The 19,445-nt window shown below is 46.7% G+C and overlaps 3 protein-coding genes and 1 long non-coding RNA gene across 5 annotated transcripts; 2 read left to right on the forward strand and 2 right to left on the reverse strand.

The window, feature by feature from the left end:
• Window positions 1–292: 292 nt before the first annotated feature.
• LOC115054042 (uncharacterized) lies at window positions 293–4,907 on the reverse strand. Its single transcript, XM_029519025.1, has 12 exons — window positions 4,468–4,907; window positions 3,685–4,380; window positions 3,566–3,612; window positions 3,377–3,479; window positions 2,923–3,271; window positions 2,403–2,457; window positions 2,184–2,323; window positions 1,999–2,102; window positions 1,854–1,908; window positions 1,678–1,763; window positions 1,492–1,605; window positions 293–387 (listed from the first exon to the last, which is right to left on the reverse strand). Exons 2-12 carry the CDS (start codon window positions 4,183–4,185, stop codon window positions 358–360), a joined length of 1,584 nt encoding a protein of 527 aa, XP_029374885.1. The 5' UTR covers window positions 4,186–4,380; window positions 4,468–4,907; the 3' UTR covers window positions 293–357.
• Window positions 4,908–5,305: 398 nt separating this feature from the next.
• Window positions 5,306–6,701, reverse strand: LOC115056057 (uncharacterized). Its single transcript, XR_003841757.1, has 3 exons — window positions 6,611–6,701; window positions 5,453–5,639; window positions 5,306–5,360 (listed from the first exon to the last, which is right to left on the reverse strand). It is a non-coding gene; the product is annotated as an uncharacterized LOC115056057 (long non-coding RNA).
• A 703-nt stretch (window positions 6,702–7,404) lies between these two features.
• On the forward strand, window positions 7,405–9,794 carry lipt1 (lipoyltransferase 1). 2 transcript variants are annotated; one of them, XM_029520529.1, is made up of 4 exons: window positions 7,405–7,449; window positions 7,941–8,532; window positions 8,632–8,853; window positions 8,968–9,794. In XM_029520529.1, the coding sequence occupies exons 2-4, from the start codon at window positions 7,986–7,988 to the stop codon at window positions 9,378–9,380; spliced, it is 1,182 nt and encodes a 393-aa protein (XP_029376389.1). In that variant the 5' UTR covers window positions 7,405–7,449; window positions 7,941–7,985; the 3' UTR covers window positions 9,381–9,794. The 2 variants fall into 2 exon arrangements, with proteins under 2 accessions (XP_029376389.1, XP_029376397.1); XM_029520537.1 differs by lacking the exon at window positions 7,405–7,449 and having other exon boundaries at window positions 7,456–8,532.
• A 910-nt stretch (window positions 9,795–10,704) lies between these two features.
• Window positions 10,705–19,445, forward strand: eif5b (eukaryotic translation initiation factor 5B). Its single transcript, XM_029518016.1, has 26 exons — window positions 10,705–10,815; window positions 11,801–11,920; window positions 12,030–12,093; window positions 12,173–12,337; window positions 12,804–13,299; window positions 13,402–13,541; window positions 13,624–13,701; window positions 13,786–13,936; window positions 14,023–14,115; window positions 14,196–14,282; window positions 14,356–14,415; window positions 14,517–14,791; window positions 14,870–14,977; window positions 15,064–15,174; window positions 15,251–15,318; window positions 15,660–15,801; window positions 15,882–16,013; window positions 16,154–16,336; window positions 16,422–16,583; window positions 16,701–16,832; window positions 16,905–17,036; window positions 17,132–17,208; window positions 17,319–17,483; window positions 17,592–17,730; window positions 17,820–17,981; window positions 18,703–19,445. The coding sequence occupies exons 1-26, from the start codon at window positions 10,781–10,783 to the stop codon at window positions 18,808–18,810; spliced, it is 3,585 nt and encodes a 1,194-aa protein (XP_029373876.1). The 5' UTR covers window positions 10,705–10,780; the 3' UTR covers window positions 18,811–19,445.

Here is a 19,445-nt window from a genome sequence, read left to right on the forward strand (position 1 = left end):
TGAAAACCCAGCACGCTGTCCCAGGCTGAGAGGAAACGCTTTACAGCAACAAGTCTTTATTTTGTGTTCAACATCTATTCATAAAATATCATTTACAAAGACAACCAGAGCTGAAAACAGACATCCATTATGACAACAATGATCCTGTTTTTTTTCCTTTAACCTTCAGTTTTTCACAATACAGCGGGAGCCTTTACATTAAGGAAGCAGAAGAACGTGAAACACTATGACTTTATGTGAGAGAACTTGGGGAAGGAGTGAAACATAACCCAGTATTTTTGTGTTTTTTTTCCCTCAACAACTAAACCTCTGTTTTTGTCCCACAAAGTAGTGTGTAGCATCGGTCCAGCCTGGGATTCACATTGTATCAGGACATCTGGGTGGCCTCTGGAGAGACAGAGATGGAAAACAGTGAGTATTATTCCTGCAGAGACTGAACTGCAGCATCACACACATCAGGTTCTTAATCAGCAACCACAAATTCATCCTCAAACCAAAACTCCCCTTAGACCCATAAAAACCTAAAAACAGCAGCAGACAGTCTTCTGAGGAACAAAGCCATGGTTTTAATCAGCTGCTGATCGGTCCCCTCTGACCGCATCATTCTGAGTAAACTGACAGTTTCTCTTCTTAACTTGAAACAGGATGTGCGCTCTTCTTGACTTTAGGAAATATTGGTCTTTGCTTCAGACGTCATTCAGGCTTTTGGGTTTGGCCTCGGTCTTCACTAGCTACTTGCTGGGCTTGTATCTTGATTGTGGAGTTTAATGGGGCGGGGTCAGCCTGGACAGGTCTGCAGTCCATCACAGAGACAGACGGACCTACAGACAGCTTAGAGTCACCAATGAACCCAAACAGGACGTCTTTGGAGGCCCCAGGCCGGGAACCCAACCAGGACCTCCTTATTGTGGGGCAGCAGCAACGAGCGCTGCCTTGAATGTGGTTCTGTTAGTCTTTATTTTGGACCTGACTGTGGACTGGAAGTTGCCCCCTCCATAGTGCAGATAAAGAGGCTGGTGCTTTACGTTAAACTGAGGAAATGTGGCTGAAAACTGAGTCTTCTTCGGTTTGGCTGAACTGAAAACAACCAACAGGAAGTGAATCATACTGATGGAAATCTGAATGACGTACACGTAAAGGAGGATAAAAAACTGACACTGATGGAAAATTAAAATGAGGCTAAACCACACACACACACACACACACATCGGCTATCTGAAATGTCAAGTCACAGTTTGTTCAGAAACGTGATGGCTGTAACAGGAAGTGTGTGTGTTTTGTGTTTCAGTGTGTGTGTGGGTGGGTGGAATTAGGTTTCAGTGGTTTTTATTCATTCAGCCTTTGGTTTCGTTTGTGTTGACTAAAGTTGACGCCTCTGATCGTTTACTGACACCTAACTGTCACTCTTTAAACATGACAATCAGCACACAAACATTGAAAAAATACACAACCAGAGATATTGAAGGAAAATCTAACAGAGCAGTTTGTTACGTTTGTGTCGGGCAGAGTGATGGTCAGCCTGGCTGAGGTCCTCACACCCAGATTCAGCTTCTTCTTCATCAGATAATAAAACTCCACACACTGAGAGAGGGACTTGGTCTGAACCTGAACACACACATCCACACAGATCAGGTAAAACGCAGCAACGCTGATGCTCTAACAGGGTATCAAACTCACGGCTCTCTGGACACTGCCGAAGTCTTTATGATGGAGCTGCAGCGATTTCACCAACAACCTGATCTCTGCTGCACTCCAGCTGACACCTGCAACACACAACCAACACAACACAGATGTGTAACTGCTGCTGTCATGTTGTTGTTGTGTTCTGGTGGTCTGTCTGTGTGGGTGTCCACCTGTGTGGTTGTTGTTGGAGGTGTCAGGAGAGGAAAGGAGTTTTTCTGCCGTCAGCTGGAACACAAGAACAAAAGCAAATGTTTGTTTGTTTGTCTTGTTTCTAAATGATCAGAACAAAGAGCCAAACAGCCAATGAGATTTCACCAGAAAGTCTCCTCTGCACTCTGACAGGACGCGGAGGGCGTGCTCTGGGCTGGCCCCGCCCCCTGGCACCACACAGGTTCGTACCATCATCAACAGAGCATCAACTGGACAAACAACGCGTCAGTCAAGAAAACAACCAATCAGGGATCTCGATTTTTGTGACTTTTAACGGTGTGTGTTTCTACCTCTTGGTTGATTGACAGGCTTCTCCACTTCGTACCACGGTGTCCACATCTGCAGTGCATTCTGGGAGTCGGCATGGGCTTGTTTATGGTTGCGTAATGGTGGGATTTCAGCCTGGAAGCCCCGCCCCACATTGATCTGCCTGTGATTGACAGGTCAGTGTTATCAGGTGATCTGATTGACATCATCGGAGGATTTGTGGAGAGTTGTATTTTACATACGGCTTCATGGTTCCTGTTGTCAGTGTCTCCATGGCAACGTGGTCGCCAAGCCCATCTGGTATCAGAGATAAAAAATGTTATGACATCACAGCTGCCATGCGATGAAATGTCAGAATAATGTTGTTGAGTTACGTGGATCAACTATTGATCATTATAAGAATATTATTTAGAGCGGAGATCTGGATTCTTCAGACCAGCAGATGATTCTTATATTTTTAACGTGGATTAATAATCCAAATCAACTTTTCAGATCCATCCATTTTAAAAACAGAAGATCAGCTAAGGAAGAACGAACTTGTCAGCACTGTCTAGTGGTCACACTGAGACTGGCACAATAATTCATGTTTCTCAAAACTCATTTCTCTTAGATTTGTTCATCAAAAATTCAGAAAAGCTGTTTCCGGCAAGCACAAGATGAAATTTAACGTAAACGATGACTGACGGCGATACTTGTCGTGAACTGGTGCCATCTTGTGGGAAAACTGAATATGAAGCTTCCGTTTGTGTTGTGTTGACTCACTATGTGCTGTGTTGTGAAGGTGCACAGTTTGTACTCTGTGCTTCCTCCAGGTGGTGAGGGAGCAGTACAGCCCCGTCCCCACCCTGACCGGACACAGCATGGGCGGAGGGGTGTAGTGACCTCTGCCCCCGTCGACAGCTGCTTCCTCATCACCGCCCTCAGCGACCGCTGCGTCTCCATCCAGGTGCATCAGGCTGTGGTAAAGCACAGCGCCGCCGACGGCTGGAGAGCGGTGAGTGCATCTCCTCTGTCCCATCCTGAGGGCCCTGGACGCGCCTCTGGACCGGATGGGAACAGACACTGGCATCACCATGGAGACAGTGGGAGGGGCTGCTGCTGCGTCCTCATCCTGGAACGGGAAAACACACTGATAGGCTGTCGCTCCGAGCTGGTCGGCAGGTCGGTTGTTAATGCACACAGTTAAGAAAAGCAGCTGTTTAGTTTCATCTTGGACCTTTTTCAGACATTTTGCTGATCTGAAGCCGCTGTGGGAGCGCATGTGACCGTTCAATGCTGGCAGACTCCGAAAGTCACGCTTACACATTGTGCACAGCAGCCTGCAACACACACGCACACACACACACGTCAGGGAATTGAGTTGATGGCATAAATCACACTCCATCCTCATCATCATCCACCTTACCTGCAGTCCAGGACCTTAGCTCTGTTTGCTGGTTGTGGCCTTTTCATCTGAAAAAGACGATTTATATTTTCTGACTCACTCTCTAACATGATCAGATAACTGTTTTGTGTCAAACTGACCCAGGTCCTGTCCAGTTGGACGTCTCCTCCTGTACTGCTTCCTCCTCCACACTTGGCTGCCCACGCCGGCCCAGCAGGGAGGCTGGGGGCCTGGGCGGAACTGTTCACATTTTGGCCTCCTTCCTGTGGAGGGAAACTGGTGTCCAGGTCACCTACGGCGTTGAAGAAGCCCGTCAGGTCCAGCATTGGCTCAGTATGGCCCGGCAGGAGGTGTGGACCGGGCTCAGAGCTGAGAGGGAAGCTGTCAGAGTCAGGGAGGCAGCTGAATGTCTGTGTGGATGGTTGTGTGTGGAAAGCCTGTCTCTCATTCCTGGGGTGCACCTGAGTGCCGGGACTGGACATGGTCGGGGTGTGTGGGTACTGAGGACTCGGACCGGGGGTAGTGGGACTACAGAAGGCCTGCTGGCCACTATCAGGGTAAAACTGTGTGCCGAATTCCTCAGTGGAAGATGACCTGAACTCCGCAGAGCTCCACCTTCCCAGAGGGATCCCTCCAGACATGGAGCCCAGTGGGGAGCACTGCACCTGGGACTGAGTGGGCTCCAGAGGCCCCCAGGGGTCTGGACCCAGGGTGTCATCCTGTCCGTACACACCATTGGCAACGAGTGCCTGAGTGTTATAAGACAGTCTGTGTGTGTCTTCTGTCACGCTGAACTGCTCCTGGTTCTGGAGGTCCAGGTGTTCGGTGGAGTGGTTCTGTCCAAATCAGACAAAGACACATTATGATCCAGTGATCCAAATCAGATGTGGTTCTGGGTTTTGATCGGGTGTGTGACATCATACCTGGCAGGATAAACTGTAGCTGCTGAAAAGACAAGGAATTTCAGATTTGCTCCAGTTTGAATTTTCTAAACCTGGATTTGGATTTTGGCTGGAGAGATGCTGCTGGGGTGAGGAAAGGACCTGTGTGGAGGTCACCTGGGGCTGGGGTCCAAAGTGAGGGGGGGTTGTCTGAGAATAAGAGAGGTGGTGGGAGGGGGCTACATGGGCCTGGTGAAAGGGGTAAGAGGGGGATGTCTGAGATTGGGGGAAGTAGTGAGGGGAAGAATTTATCGGGGTCTGAGGGAGGAGGTGAGGAGAGGAAACATGATTCTGAGGAAAATTAACCTGGGGAGGAAGGAGGTGATGGGGGGAGGTTACCTGGGATGGGGGGAGGTCACCTGAGGATGGGGGGAGGTTACCTGGTAATGGGGGGAGGTCACCTGGGGATGGGGGAGGTGATGGGGGGAGGTTACCTGGGGATGGGGGGAGGTCACCTGGGGATGGGGGGAGGTCACCTGAGGATGGGGGGAGGTTACCTGGTAATGGGGGGAGGTCACCTGGGGATGGGGGAGGTGATGGGGGGAGGTTACCTGGGGATGGGGGGAGGTCACCTGGGGATGGGGGAGGTGATGGGGTGAGGTTACCTGGGGATGGGGGGAGGTCACCTGAGGATGGGGGAGGTGATGGGGGGAGGTTACCTGGTAATGGGGGGAGGTCACCTGAGGATGGGGGAGGTCATGGGGGGAGGTTACCTGGGGATGGGGGGAGGTCACCTGAGGATGGGGGAGGTGATGGGGGGACGTTACCTGGTAATGGGGGGAGGTCACCTGAGGATGGGGGAGGTCATGGGGGGAGGTTACCTGGGGATGGGGGGAGGTCACCTGAGGATGGGGGAGGTGATGGGGGGAGGTTACCTGGGGACAAAGAAGTTAATAAATGAAACAAAAACAGATTAAAATTTATAAAAAAAAGGATTAAATCTGAGTGAGTAAATGAGAACTTTTACACAAGGATGGTTTCCATGGTGACCGAGCGATGTTGGGGAGGAGTGGGCAGGTGAGGAGAACAAGGAAGATGTCCACAAGTCAGACATGTTGTCACGCACACACACACCTAAAAACACTGAGTTTAAGTGTGTTTTTGTGCATGATGTGTGTGTTTATCTGACGATGTCTTCGTGTGAAACTGATGATCTGCAGAGCAACAAGAATAAGTCAGTTTGAACGTTTGAAGCTTTTACGTTTGTGAGCTCTGCCTCTGACGTCAGTCAGACCTCAGTGGTCTGTTTGAGGTTGAACATATTAAAGTTAATAAGGCTCTGCAGTCTTGATGGTTTTATTTTTAACTGACACTGGCTGTAGTTGTGGATGTTTGTGTGGTTGTTGTTGGCCAAGCGTTTGACTGTATCTCACAGGTTGTCATCTTGTGACAAACTCTTCTAGGTATGTAGTCAAGATAACGAGCTGTCTGACCTTCGAGAACTGATGACATAGTCCTTTCCGGTGTGAATGTTGGCGTGGCTGGGGTAATTGTTTCCAGCAGCAGACTACATGATGACCACATAACAGCTTTGTCTATGCAAGTGTCAACGTGTGATCACAGGACAGTAAGAATTCACTCACTTCACACTGCTCTTCTCTTAAAATGACCCCATGTAAGAAATAGATTTTTCATGAAAATCAACACATTATTTTTAAGTATTCTGTTGTTAAAATATTTTGTTTAAATATTCCTCAAATTTTAATTTCTGAAATACATAAGTAGCTTAAGACTTTTACAGGCAACAAAATTCTTGTTAATAATCTGATCTCAAAAACGTTCACATTTTTTGTCAGTTCCTCTTTAACGCCTTTGAAACATGGTCATCATGTAAAAAATGAACCTTTAGTTCAATGTGCAGGATTTATAACAGCTAAATAACTCTGGTCATTACTCACAGTCACTGTGCACTTTACTTTACTTATTATTGCATATATTTTTTATATATTTTATTCCCTGTGTGTAATGCTGCTGTTACACTGCCATTTCCCAGTCTGGGATAAATAAAGTATCTATCTATCTATCTTATGTTGTATATGATGAATAAAGGCTTAAACAGGAAATGATGAAACAGCCAACATCAATATTTAGTTGGAAATAAAGTCTCAATAAAATTTCTTCTTACCTGAATGTTCACCGACTCCGACTGACACTGACACTGACACACATTGTGCATGTGCGTGTGTGTATGTGAGAGAGTGGGTGTGTGGGTGTTAGTGTGTTTCTATGTGTGTTTTGTCAGGATGTGGTCACATGTTCTTCCTCTCTCTGGTCGTCTCTACTTCTTCCTAATGATGATGAGTTCAGAGGCCGATGAGAGAGAAGAACTCCAACTGTGGCTCAAACTAACAAGCAGTGTCACACATTTAAAATGACAACAAAATAAATAAATAAATGTATTAACTCTATTCACTGTTTAAATGTTCTGAAATCTGAAAATCTTAAATGCATGACTTAATAAATTACAATTAGCATTCATTATAATTTAATGGGCATCAAATTGAATGTGTTTTATCTGAAAAGACTTGGCGTTATTAATTAGTTGGTTAATTTTAGTTCACTCCATAGTTGTCGTCCTGACTCAGAACCTTTGTCCAGCCGATTAGTGTGCAGTACGACACCTTAAATGTGGAGGACCAACCGTCAAGTTACCCAAAATCAAATCGGAAAAACTGAAATAATGAAGGAAGAAAATCAGTGTTGGACAAAAGCCTGACATCATATTTATATTCGTGTCTTTTTCTGATCCAAAGAAATAACCGTACCGCTCAAAATACTCCTGCTTTTTTAAGAATTACAACACTTTGTGCATACAAAAGTTTGAACTGCTTATTTTTGTGTTAAAAAATTACTGGGTAACCATGCTATCGCTTTTATTTTGAAGGGAAGGAGCGGAAATAGTTTGTCGTTCTTCTTCCGGATCGTCTTCCGGTTCGTCTCCGGTCGGGTCCGTCGTCGGTTCAGGTCAGTTCGAGAAAAACAGCTCTCAGCTTGATTTCTTTTTATCTGTCAGACTGTTTGTTAGCTGCAGTTGCTATGCACCATTTAAGCACCCGTTTTTTTGTTTGTTTGTTTGTTTCGGAGAATGAACGAAGCTAAAGCTAAAAGTCAATCACCTGAAGGACGCCGCGGGGGGCGGAGTCATGACATCACGGGGTGTTATTTCCGGAATTTCGTTTGATTCAATATATTGAATTTTTAGAAAATGATGATGTTTGATAAAAGAAACTGTTCATCCAAAAATAATAATGATAATATAACAACCGTCCCGACACGCCCCACAGAAGAGACAAAACAAATAGTAAACAAAGTTTGAGTATGACTTTGACTGATTTTCATTAACATGATTATTGTTTCCCTGTTTTCTACAGATATTCCGGTCAAATCATTGTATATACATCAGTTTTCAATGTATAGTCTCACCTCATGTTGTTCAATGTTTGTTCCATTTCTAGATTGAAGATGTTTTTGAGGAGGTTTGACCCGAAGCTGTTTCCTCTATGAGTGTCATGATTATGCACATCAGAAGGACGTTGTATCTTTTAAGAGGCAGGTCAGGTGCTTGCAGGTTTCAAACCAACAACCAGTCTTCCAGGACCAGTTCCAGTGGTAGGAGCTTGTTAAAGGCCTCCGACAGCAGCAGTTCGGGGCTGATTCTGCAGTCCCAGTCCACCGACGTGTATCAGAACCTGGCTCTGGAGGACTGGATCGATGCCAATGTGGATCTGGAACAGCGCAGTGTCCTGCTGCTGTGGAGGAACCGCCCAGCCGTGGTCATCGGACGCCACCAGAACCCCTGGACTGAGTGCAACCTGTCGGCCATGACGAAGGCTGGGATTCCTCTGGCCCGCAGGAGGAGCGGTGGTGGGACCGTCTTCCACGACCTTGGAAACCTCAACCTGACTTTCTTCACCACCAAGAAGGCGTACAACCGGCAGAGAAACCTGAAGGTCATCACAGAGGCTCTGAGGCATGTTAGACCAGAACTGGATGTCCAGGCCACAGACAGATTTGACATTTTGCTTAATGGACACTACAAGATCTCAGGTAGGGAGGGAGTGTTCCTGACAAATGAGAAGAGTTTAAACCTAATTAAAATAAGATAGAACTTAAAGTCTTACACCTTTCTGTTTTTTTTTTTAACAGGCACTGCATCTAGACTGAGCAGGAAGTCTTCCTACCATCACTGCACCCTGCTGCACTCTGCTGACCGCTCCGCCCTCTCCGCTACACTCCACACCACCTGCCAGGGTATCCAGAGCAACGCTACCCCCAGCGTCCCCTCACCTGTCACCAACCTGCTGGACCACGCCCCCACGCTGCAGTGGGAGGAGCTGTTAGATGGAATAGTGTACAAATACAATGAAGGTACTTCACTTCTGTTTCCTCTCACCTTCTCTTTTCCTGAGTCTCGTGGTCTTTCTGCTGGGGATTGCGAGTTTATTTGTTCTTTTTTGATTTTCTGTCCATTCTGACTCGCAGAGTTTGGCTTCAGTTCCTCGTTGACCCATGTTAATCCCAGCGATGAGTCCATGTTCCCTGGCCTCAGCAGGACAGCAACAGAGCTGAGCAGCTGGGATTGGACATTTGGAAAGACACCGAAATTCAGTGTCCACACCGTCCTGGACCTGACGGACAACCATTCATCTGCTCGCAGCTCAGCTCGGCTGCACATGGAGGTAAAGAACGGGCTGATAGAGAGCTGTGAGCTCGACGTTCCCACAGATTGGCTCCCTTGTCGGCTGAGTGGTGAGCTGATGGATATGCTAGTCGGGGAGCGGTTTTGTCCACAGGGGACCTCTGTGGTTGTTGCTGCACTTCTGAGGTCTGAGAGCGGCGTTCTGCACGCCAGGCTGCACAACCTGTGTGATGCTGTGCTGTCTGTGATGGGCTGAGGTAACAACCGGAGCTGCTGGTTGTAAGTGTGGAGTGCACAGAGCCCTTGATGACCTTCCAGCACCCCCAAGAGGCTGCGCTGGTTATTACAGACAGCATTGGAGACATTCAAAGTGTGAACGTGAAACTACAGGTTCAAAATATAGACCATCTGTACATCTGGGGCTGATTAATTCTGGACTTTAATGTTCATAAATGATCTTTGTGTTTATTAAAACAAGAAGAATAATAATGCACATAAATACATTTCTGTGTGTTATTATGCTGGTTATGGTGTTCATTGACCTCTTGCCTGTTTTTTGTGTAAAATCCACAGCTCTGTTTATTTCCTCTTTATTCACATCACATATCATTTGGTTTATCACAAATATTAAAATGTATGAATAGAAATACAACAAAAAAGTCTCAGACCAACGAGCTGGAGGCAGAATGCAGAGAAGAAATGTGACAAGGCAAAAACAGTGATTGCTCATTCAATTGTGATGAAATCAAATTAGAGCAAATGGAAAAATACAGAAATTAATAAATGAACATATTACTGAGGCATTTTATGTAGAATTGAAATTCCAGCAAATTCACAGTTCAGCAAAGAAATAGAGAGAGAAGAGCTGAACGTTTTATTCCGGAAAGGTAAATGTTAAATAAATCAATCTAGTTAAAGGTGAGATTATTTAGTTTTTCTTGCGTCATTCTTTTTTTATTACAAATTCGTTATTGATCATAAAATCAATGAAAAGCCATCTTAAGTAAAAACACATACTACGAATAAATAATCAGAAGCAAGCATCAATATCTGAACCATTAACCTTTATGAAATGATTATTGATCACAAATCTGCCGGTTAAAAAAACGTTATCTCGGTGCATCCGTAAAACTCAAAGATGAAAAGTCGAAAGAAGTGTCACTTCGCTGTTTTCTCCCAGAACAGAGCTCTGACCCGACTCCGGGCTGCATTTGGATTGAAAAACTGCCTTAGAAATACAGATGTTGGTACCTGGTTCCCCTGGAAATGGTCAGGGTTAGATGTTGGTACCTGGTTCCCCCGGAAATGGGTCAGGGTTCGATCCACACAGAAGTTACTCCAGCCGTTGGTACTATTGTACTGTAAAAGTTCGATCTTATCCATTTAATGGACAGATTTACAACTTACCTTTTATTTTAAGTAATCATGAACTGCTGTTGAAACTCTGCCCATACATGCTGACTTGTTATTTTTTGATTATTTTTCTATTATATCGTCTTTCTTATATTTTTATATTTCATATATAGTCCACAGAAGGCGCTCTGAAGGGAAAAGCAGCGGAGTGAGTCCTCGGCTGTGTTCGGCTTCCCGGAGACGATCTCTGTCTAATGTGAGCCGTGGTGTCGGTGGGACAAACCGGAGAACTGCAGCGGCAGGATGGGGAAGAAACAGAAGAAAAGTGGGGAGGACAGGTAGAGAAAACACCGGCTACTGCCACACACCAGCTGTCCACACCGACAGCCGGGGGCGGCGAGCTCGCTGCCCCGCCAAAGCCCCCTGAACCCGGCTGCTTTCCCGCTGGTTACCCCGTTAGCTTAGCGGCTAGATGCTAGCAGAAGCTAACCACGCGTCAGTGTTAGTCCGAGTCCAGGTGAGACCGGTTCGGCTCTGAGCTGGGGGGCTTGGCCTCGGCCCCGAGAGCCAGAACAAGTCTGGAAACTCGGGTTTAGCAGTTCAGATGGTGGCCTGTTAAAGCTGGAGGCTACAGGCTGAGGAGAGCCCCCTCCAGAGGGGTGAAGCCGAGCTAAGCTATCCGTTAGCCGGGTCATCTGCCACTCCAGCTCAGGTTGGCTCTCTGTGAGCAAAGGCTGATGTAACACCGACTACCTGTTCACCTGAACCACATCCTCTACATTTAGACCGAGCCTGACACACCTGAGGATACACATGTCAGCCCATCTCTGCCCGGCTGGTGCTCACAACAGCCACAGGATCATCACACAATCATTCAGTCTGAACTACTTTGTTCCTTTAATTTGGACAGTCCTCTAACTTCTGTCAGAAAAATGTCTGGTGTTGACATCAACAGGAGAAAAGGTGTTGAGCACCACGTTCCTTGAAGAAAAACATCAGATTGTTGGTTATTTAGAAGATGGAAAGAATGAATATCTGATGGCTGAATCACTGATTCAATGAAACGTCAGTCAGCTGTGAAAAAGTGAACCAAGTTCAATGAATGGAGGTTTTTCGGTTGATGGAGGCCGATCTCAGGTCAGAGGATGACGGGAAATGAAAGGGTTGTGTAGAGAGCGGAGAGTCAGCAGCTTTTCATCTGTTCATATTGTCCTGACACACAAAGGCAGACAGAGTCGTATTCTGCTGTGTCCTGTGTCTTTGTCTCCTTTGAGATGAACTCCTGACCTGGCTTGACTGATATTATTTTTGACCTTTATTCAGTGCCAAAGATGACAGCATTGATATTGACGCTCTGGCGGCAGAGATCGAAGGAGCCGGAGCCTCCAAGGAACCAAAAGGGAAGAAGAAGAAGAAAGGAGGAGCAAAAAAGGACGACTTTGAGTACGATACTGCACCTCCTTCTTCTTTTTCATTGTCTTATCTCTGTCTTCTCATCATCTTCACACCGTCTCTTTTTCATCCTGTTAACTTTGAGTTTCTTTTCCTGCAGTGAAGACGACATCCTGAAGGAGCTGGAGGAGATGTCTCTGGAGAGTCAGGGAGGAAAGGGGAAGGTAAACTCGCTGGAGCAGTGCAGCAAATGAAAAGACATAGATTTTCATCACCTAATTGCTCCTGGCTCTCCCTGCACAGAAAGCAGACACCACAGAGGAGGTGGAGAGTGTCGAGCCTCCCAAACCAGAGAAGAAGAAGACCAGGAAAGGGAAGAAGGGTGGGGCAGGCTTTGAAGAAGAGGAAGGTGATGAAGCTGAGGTGCGGGAAGATGCAGAGAAGAACAGAGAACAGAAAGACAAGAAGGTGTGTTTAATAACTCAAGTTCAGAAGTCAAACGGTTTTTCTGTAATAAGAATTTGCTGTTTACAGAAATTAATATTTATCTGCTCCTCTTGATTTCTAAGATCTTCACTTTTCAAATATTTGATTTATTTAATTTTTTTAATTAATTCTTTCATTTTTAGAGCCAGTTCTCCAATTTATATGCTTCACTTTTAAGAGATATTTTTCTTTAAAAAAACATTGTAATGGGTTTGCTTCAAGTTATTTACGTTCAAAGAAGACGTAAGAAAAAGTTTAGGAAATCATGTACACTAAGTTCTTATAAATGTATTGTCAAGTTTAGGAACTTTTAAACATCAAACACACAATTGTGTGATAGTGAGACATGTTTATTTCAGATGATTAATGAATCCAATAATCAATTGATAAGTGAGGAATAATAAAACTGTTTATTCAAACATCCTGCGGTTAATTTTATCTTCTCCAGGCCACTTCTGCTGCTCCTCCTTCCGACTCCGATGATGACAGCAGCTCACGTTCTCGCCTCAAGAACAAAGGAGGAAAGAGAGGAGGCAAAAAACCTTCGGTGTCAGAAGACGAGGACAACAAAGGCGAGGATGAAGACATGATGAAAGGAGGAGGCGCCAAGGATGAAGAGTCTGAGGATGATGATGAGGAGTTTAATTCCAGGAGAGAGCAGAAGAAGAAGAACAAGGGCAAGGCGCCAAAGGCGGAGAGTGAAGATGACGAAGAGGAAGGGGGATTCAAGATCAAGACGGCGGCGCAGAAGAAGGCAGAGAAGAAGGCGAGGGATAAGAAGAAAAAGGAGGAGGAGAGGTTGAAGCAGAAGAAGCTCAAAGAGAAGGACAAGGATGTTGTGGAGGCTAAAAAGGAGCCAGAGAAGATGATGTCAGAGGCCACGCCCCCTCAAGAAGAACCACCTGCAGCAGATGAGCCAGAGGAGGCGGAGCCAGCAGCTGAGGGTATGATGGATTTCAAATTGAAATCACTGCGGGCAGTTTGACACATTAGACAAAATGTAGAGGAAATGTCACTTTTCACTGATAATGATTCTTCCTCTGCAGAGGAGGCCGAGGGGGACAAGAAGAAAAAGGACAAGAAGAAGAAGAAGGGGGAGAAGGAGAAGGAGGAGAAGGAGAAGAAGAAAGGACCCAGTAAGGCCACAGTGAAGGCCATGCAGGAAGCTCTGGCCAAGATGAAGGAGGTGGGGCATTCTGGGAGATGTAGTTACGGAGTTACGATGAAACTCTGGAGTCTTTTTCATTTTCTGTTGTCTGCTGTTGTAGGAAGAAGAGCGAGCCAAAAGAGAGGAGGAGGAACGACTGAAGAGGCTGGAGGAGCTGGAGAAACAGAGGCAGGAGCAGGTAAAACAGAAACACCTCCTCTTCTGTTGCATCTCACCTGCCCATCAACCCCCCGTCTGACCTTTCACCTCCCTCCCTCATCAGGAGCGTCTGGAGCAGGAGCGTAAGGAGAAGAAGAAGCAGAAGGAGAAGGAGAGGAAAGAGCGTCTGAAGAAGGAGGGCAAGCTGCTGACTAAAGCCCAGAGAGAAGCTCGAGCTCGGGCCGAGGCCACGCTGAAGCTGCTGCAGGCTCAGGGTGAGGCTGCGTTGCTGCTGACAAATTCCCATTTATTCCGTAAAAATAAAACAATAAATCTGTACTACAACTGTTTGTGCGTGCAGGTGTTGAAGTGCCGTCCAAAGACTCTATGCCAAAGAAGAAACCAGTTTATGGAGACAAAAGGAAGAAAAAGCCCAATGCCCAAACTCCGGAAGGTACAGCCCTGCTGCTCCTGAATGCTGCTCTTCCTTCATGCTTTGTCTTTGTGAAATGACGTTTTTTTTCTCCTCCTCAGAAACCTCAGAAGTAACTTCACCTACATCGGAGACCCCAGAGCCCATGGCCATGGAGACGGAGGCTGAGACACCAGCTGTGGAGCCAGGTCAGAGTCGTATGTTTAAAGGAGGCAGGACAGTGATGAGGATGAGTTTTGATGATGATTTCTTTGTGAGCAGAGGTGAAGCCAGACGCAGCTGTTGATGACTGGGAGGCCATCGCCAGTGATGAGGAGAAAGGTGAGAAAACAAACATACAGCTTCTTATTGTGACATGTAATTTGTCTTAAAAGTTGATTTTTGTTCTCAGATAATGTAACATGACAAATTTTGTCTGTCAGAGCTGAAGAAAGTCCACATCGAGGTAAAGGAAGAGACCAATGCTCCTCTACAGCCTGCAGGCAGTGAGGAGGAGGAAGACGAGGAAGAGGATGAAGACGATGAGGAGGAAGATGATGATGATGAGGAGGATGAAAGTGAGGAGGAGAAGGAGCCAACGGTGGCAGCAGGTCACGGTAAGAGGAAGGACAGTGAAGATGAGAGCAGCGAGAGCGACGAGGATGACGGGAGGACGAAGGAGGAGCGACTGTACGACCGGGCTAAGAGGAGAATAGAGGTGAGGAAACGAGGAGGAGTGAGAGCCCGTCCCTGCTCATTTCGTCTCCAGCCTGAATTCCTGTGTCTGTTTCCATAGAAACGGAGAGCAGAGAACCTGAAGAACGTGGACGTGGACAGACTAAGAGCTCCAGTGGTCTGTGTGCTCGGACACGTCGATACCGGAAAGACAAAGATCCTTGACAAGGTGACCTTCCCTCAGCTTCACAAGATGACAACCTTTCATAGCTGCTGTTTCCACTGAACATGTGTGTTTCTCTGTTTTGTGTGTAGCTACGACACACTCACGTTCAGGATGGTGAAGCTGGAGGAATCACTCAGCAGATCGGAGCCACAAATGTCCCCAAAGAGACGATTGAAGAGCAGACAAGGATGGTTAAAAATGTACGACAACAAACACGCACAAACGCACACAATTAACAAACTTTGAAATGCATTAAGGGGATTTTTGTTTGTACAGTTTGAAAAAGAAGGCATCAAGATCCCCGGGATGTTGATCATCGACACACCAGGACACGAGTCCTTCAGGTAACGATTTGAAAAGAGCTCGATCTTTGCTCTGTGTCTTATTTTCTCTCCTGTGTTTGGGTCCTTTCTGTCTTTATCTGATCAGGAGTTCTGCTCATTAATGATGAAATATCAGCTCTTTATTCTGTCAACACAATGAACTCAGTAACAAACAGGACTGATCCAGAGACTGGACAGCTTGGCCTCTGAAGGAGACGCTCTGATTGACAGCTCCTTGTTGCCAATTTGCCCTTCTGTAGGCTTAGTCGGGTTAATGCAGGCCCCAGACATCAAATGTCCTACAATCCTAAACACAACATACTGCTGATGCCATTAGTAACCGTCTCTTCCTGTTTGCTCAGTAACCTGAGGAACAGAGGCAGCTCCCTGTGTGACATCGCCATCCTGGTGGTGGACATCATGCACGGCCTGGAGCCTCAGACGCTGGAGTCCATCAACCTGCTGAAGGAGAAGAAGTGCCCCTTCATTGTTGCCCTCAACAAGGTCTGACTCCGGTTTGCCACCAGGTGAGTCTCTGCGTTTCCTCCCCCCTCGCTGTCTGACCGCGTCCTTGTTGTCGGTAGATCGACCGTCTGTACGACTGGAAGAAGAGTCCAGACACTGACGTCGTGGCCACGCTGAAGAAGCAGAAGAAGAACACCAAAGACGAGTTTGACGAGAGGGCCAAGGCCGTCATCGTGGAGTTTGCTCAGCAGGTGTGGTTACATCATCAACCACGAACCAATCCCATCACAGCAAAGAAAACATGGTTCAGGAAGACCTTAGAGTTTTACTTGGCCAGGTTTTCTTTTATTGATATAGTTTGTATGATATTGGTTGTGTATGTGTCCTTCAGGGTCTCAATGCCGCCTTGTTCTACGAGAATAAAGACCCCCGGACGTTTGTGTCGTTGGTTCCCACCTCGGCCCACAGTGGCGACGGAATGGGAAACCTCATTGCACTGTTGATCGAGCTCACCCAGACCATGTTAGCCCGCCGGCTAGCGCACTGTGACGAGCTGCGAGCTCAGGTCATGGAGGTAAGAGAGGAACCTCCCCCCACCCTGGTTTTAACTCGGACTGGACCGTCTGTGAGAGCAGACCTGATGGTGTCTGTGTGTTCAGGTCAAAGCTCTCCCCGGTATGGGCACAACAATAGATGTCATCCTGATCAACGGCCGTCTGAGAGAGGGAGAAACCATCATCGTCCCGGGGGTGGAAGGGCCCATCGTAACACAGATCAGAGGGTTACTGCTGCCCCCCCCACTGAAGGAGCTCAGAGTCAAGGTGAACTGCTTCTTTTCAAAATAAAAGCTGCTGTTTCATCTGCTCATGACGCCACACTGAACTGCTGTGAGGTCTATACCTGTTGTATCAACTGTCTGATTGATTGATTATGTGCAGAATCAATATGAGAAGCACAAGGAGGTGTCAACATCTCAGGGGGTGAAGATTCTGGGCAAAGACCTGGAGAAGACGTTGGCGGGGCTCCCCCTGCTGGTGGCTCACAGAGAGGATGAGATCCCTGTTCTGAGGGTAACACACAGACACACACAGACACACACATACACACAATCTCCCAGTTATCTGACTGATGGTGGGTTTCAGGATGAACTGGAGCGAGAACTTAAGCAGACTCTGAGCTCCATCAAACTGGAGGAGAAGGGCGTTTATGTCCAGGCGTCCACGCTGGGATCACTGGAAGCCCTGCTGGAGTTCCTCCGGACCTCCAAGGTCCCGGTGAGTACCTGTCTGCTTCTACACTTGACTCAGTTTTACTCTGACACGTAGCAGCAGCAGAGAGAGTGACCTCTGAACCCTTTGTCTCTCTGCAGTACGCTGGTATCAACATTGGTCCAGTCCATAAGAAGGATGTGATGAAGGCATCCACCATGTTGGAACACGACCCTCAGTAATAAATGAACTGATGACACACCATCAGATTGGAGGAACAGTCTGAATGTAAGAAGTCAAACACACAGAACGTTGTGTGCGTCTGAGTCGTGTGTTGTGCATCCTCAGGTACGCTGTGATTCTGGCATTCGATGTGAAGGTGGAGAGGGAGAGTCAGGAAATGGCTGACAGTCTGGGAGTCCGGATCTTCTCGGCCGAGATCATCTATCACCTGTTTGACGCCTTCACCAAGTACAGAGAAGACTACAAGAAGGCCAAACAGGATGAGTTCAAGTAGGAAGACTCACGCTCAGTCAACCATCGTGTCGTCCGTATTGTTTTTTTTTTGTTGCTGGTTAACAGTGAGGAAGAGATGCAGCGTCTCATATCATGTCTTCTCAGGCACATCGCTGTGTTCCCCGTGAAGCTGCGAGTTCTTCCTCAGTTCATCTTCAACTCCAGGGATCCCATCGTGATGGGAGTGACGGTGGAGGCTGGAGTCCTGAGGCAGGGGACGCCGCTCTGTGTCCCCAGCAAAGGGGTGAGAAGCACTGAGAGACAGTTTGTCTTTTACTCCAGTTAATGTGACGTCAGGACGCTGCTGTGTTAAACCTGTTGTGTGATTTCCAGTTTGTGGACATCGGTGTGGTGACGAGCATCGAGATGAACCACAAGTCCGTTGACATCGCCAAGAAAGGCCAGGAGATCTGCGTCAAGATCGAGCCCATTCCCGGGGAGTCGCCTAAGATGTACGGCCGCCATTTTGAGGCTACTGACATGATTGTCAGCAAGGTGAGGCCGGACAGGACACCTCTGAATCAACATCTGTTGCATTTAAAGAATCACATTGTCATCTCACAAAGTGACGCAGCATATGGATGATTTTAGGGAAGATACAGGTGCTTTGAAAGCCCGGCACATTTAATGTTGCCATCAGCGCACAGTTTTCTTTACCGAGCACGATGCAGAAAAGACACTGCGATCGTGGCACCAACACTCCATGATCGAGTTTGTCCAGCCGAGTGCGCTTTGTATTGATCAAGAAGTCAATTTTAGGAAGGAAGGAATGAAGGGAGGGAGATGGAGAAGGAAACAAATGAGGTAAGGACAGAGAGAAGGAAGGGAGACTGTATGGACATTTGAATCCTCAGAACTCTGTAGAAAGACCAAGTTTAGAACAAAATAATGGACCTCCACAAGATTTAGGAATTTTTGGGTGAAGTGTAGACAGGAATAGGGGATGCATTTTTTTTTTTTTTTTTTTTTAGTGATGTCAGATTATTTCTTTCTGTAGGGTGAGAAATGATTTCAGTTTATTTGAATGTATTATTCCTTCATGTGAAGTGTCAGATATTTCTCTGGTCTCTGGATGACCACAGCACTAATATCACGGCCATGCTCCTGTTCGCTGTCAGACTCTCCAGTCAGCCATACAGGAGTCACAATAACTGATTAGAAGGAATTCAGCAAAGAAATGTTCAGTGTTTACAATGACAATGCTTCTGTGTTTCAGATCACGCGAGCATCCATTGATGCTCTGAAGAACTGGTTCAGAGACGAGATGCAGAAGTCCGACTGGCAGCTGATCATGGAGCTGAAGAAGACATTTGAGATCATCTGAGGGAGCCCGAACACACACAGATAAACACACACACACAAGCACAAACACTCACACACTTCCTCCCTCAGATGGTGAGACTCTGATGGAGTGGGAAAAAAAACATCAACAAAACCGCTGAAAAGAGACGTGAAAGTGTTTTTCTGTGAGAAACGAACAGTTTTTTCCACTGTTGTTAACAGTGATAGTTTAGACCACATTTCACACACACACACACACACACAGTACTCCAACGTGCCTGTTCTTCAGCATCAACGTTGTTATTTTTCTCTTCTTCTCTGCTCCGATTTGTGGCTGCCCCTTCATGTCCCAGGCTCCACCCCCTCCTCCCCTAACTGAGGCTAACGAGCTTAACGAGTCAGTAGAGCAGGGGTACAATCGAACAGGTGCATTATGGGATTGTACCGAGCAGCTCCAGGGCTGGAGGAGGGAAAAAGATATATTTTTTAAATCATTGCAGTAGCAGCGATGGTGTCAGTGTTAGATGTTCATGAGGTGACTTTCAGCACTGATGGCTCCACGGGCTGTCGGCCATGTTGGGGGCGGGGCAGGCTGGTTTGAATGACAGATAATTTTAAACTGTTTTTGCTGCTGATGTAATAAATTCCCATGATTCTGATGAAACATCCTGTTTAGTT

The sequence above is a fragment of the Echeneis naucrates genome, chromosome 2 (assembly GCF_900963305.1).
Source record: "Echeneis naucrates chromosome 2, fEcheNa1.1, whole genome shotgun sequence".
Taxonomy (NCBI): Eukaryota; Metazoa; Chordata; class Actinopteri; order Carangiformes; family Echeneidae; genus Echeneis; species Echeneis naucrates.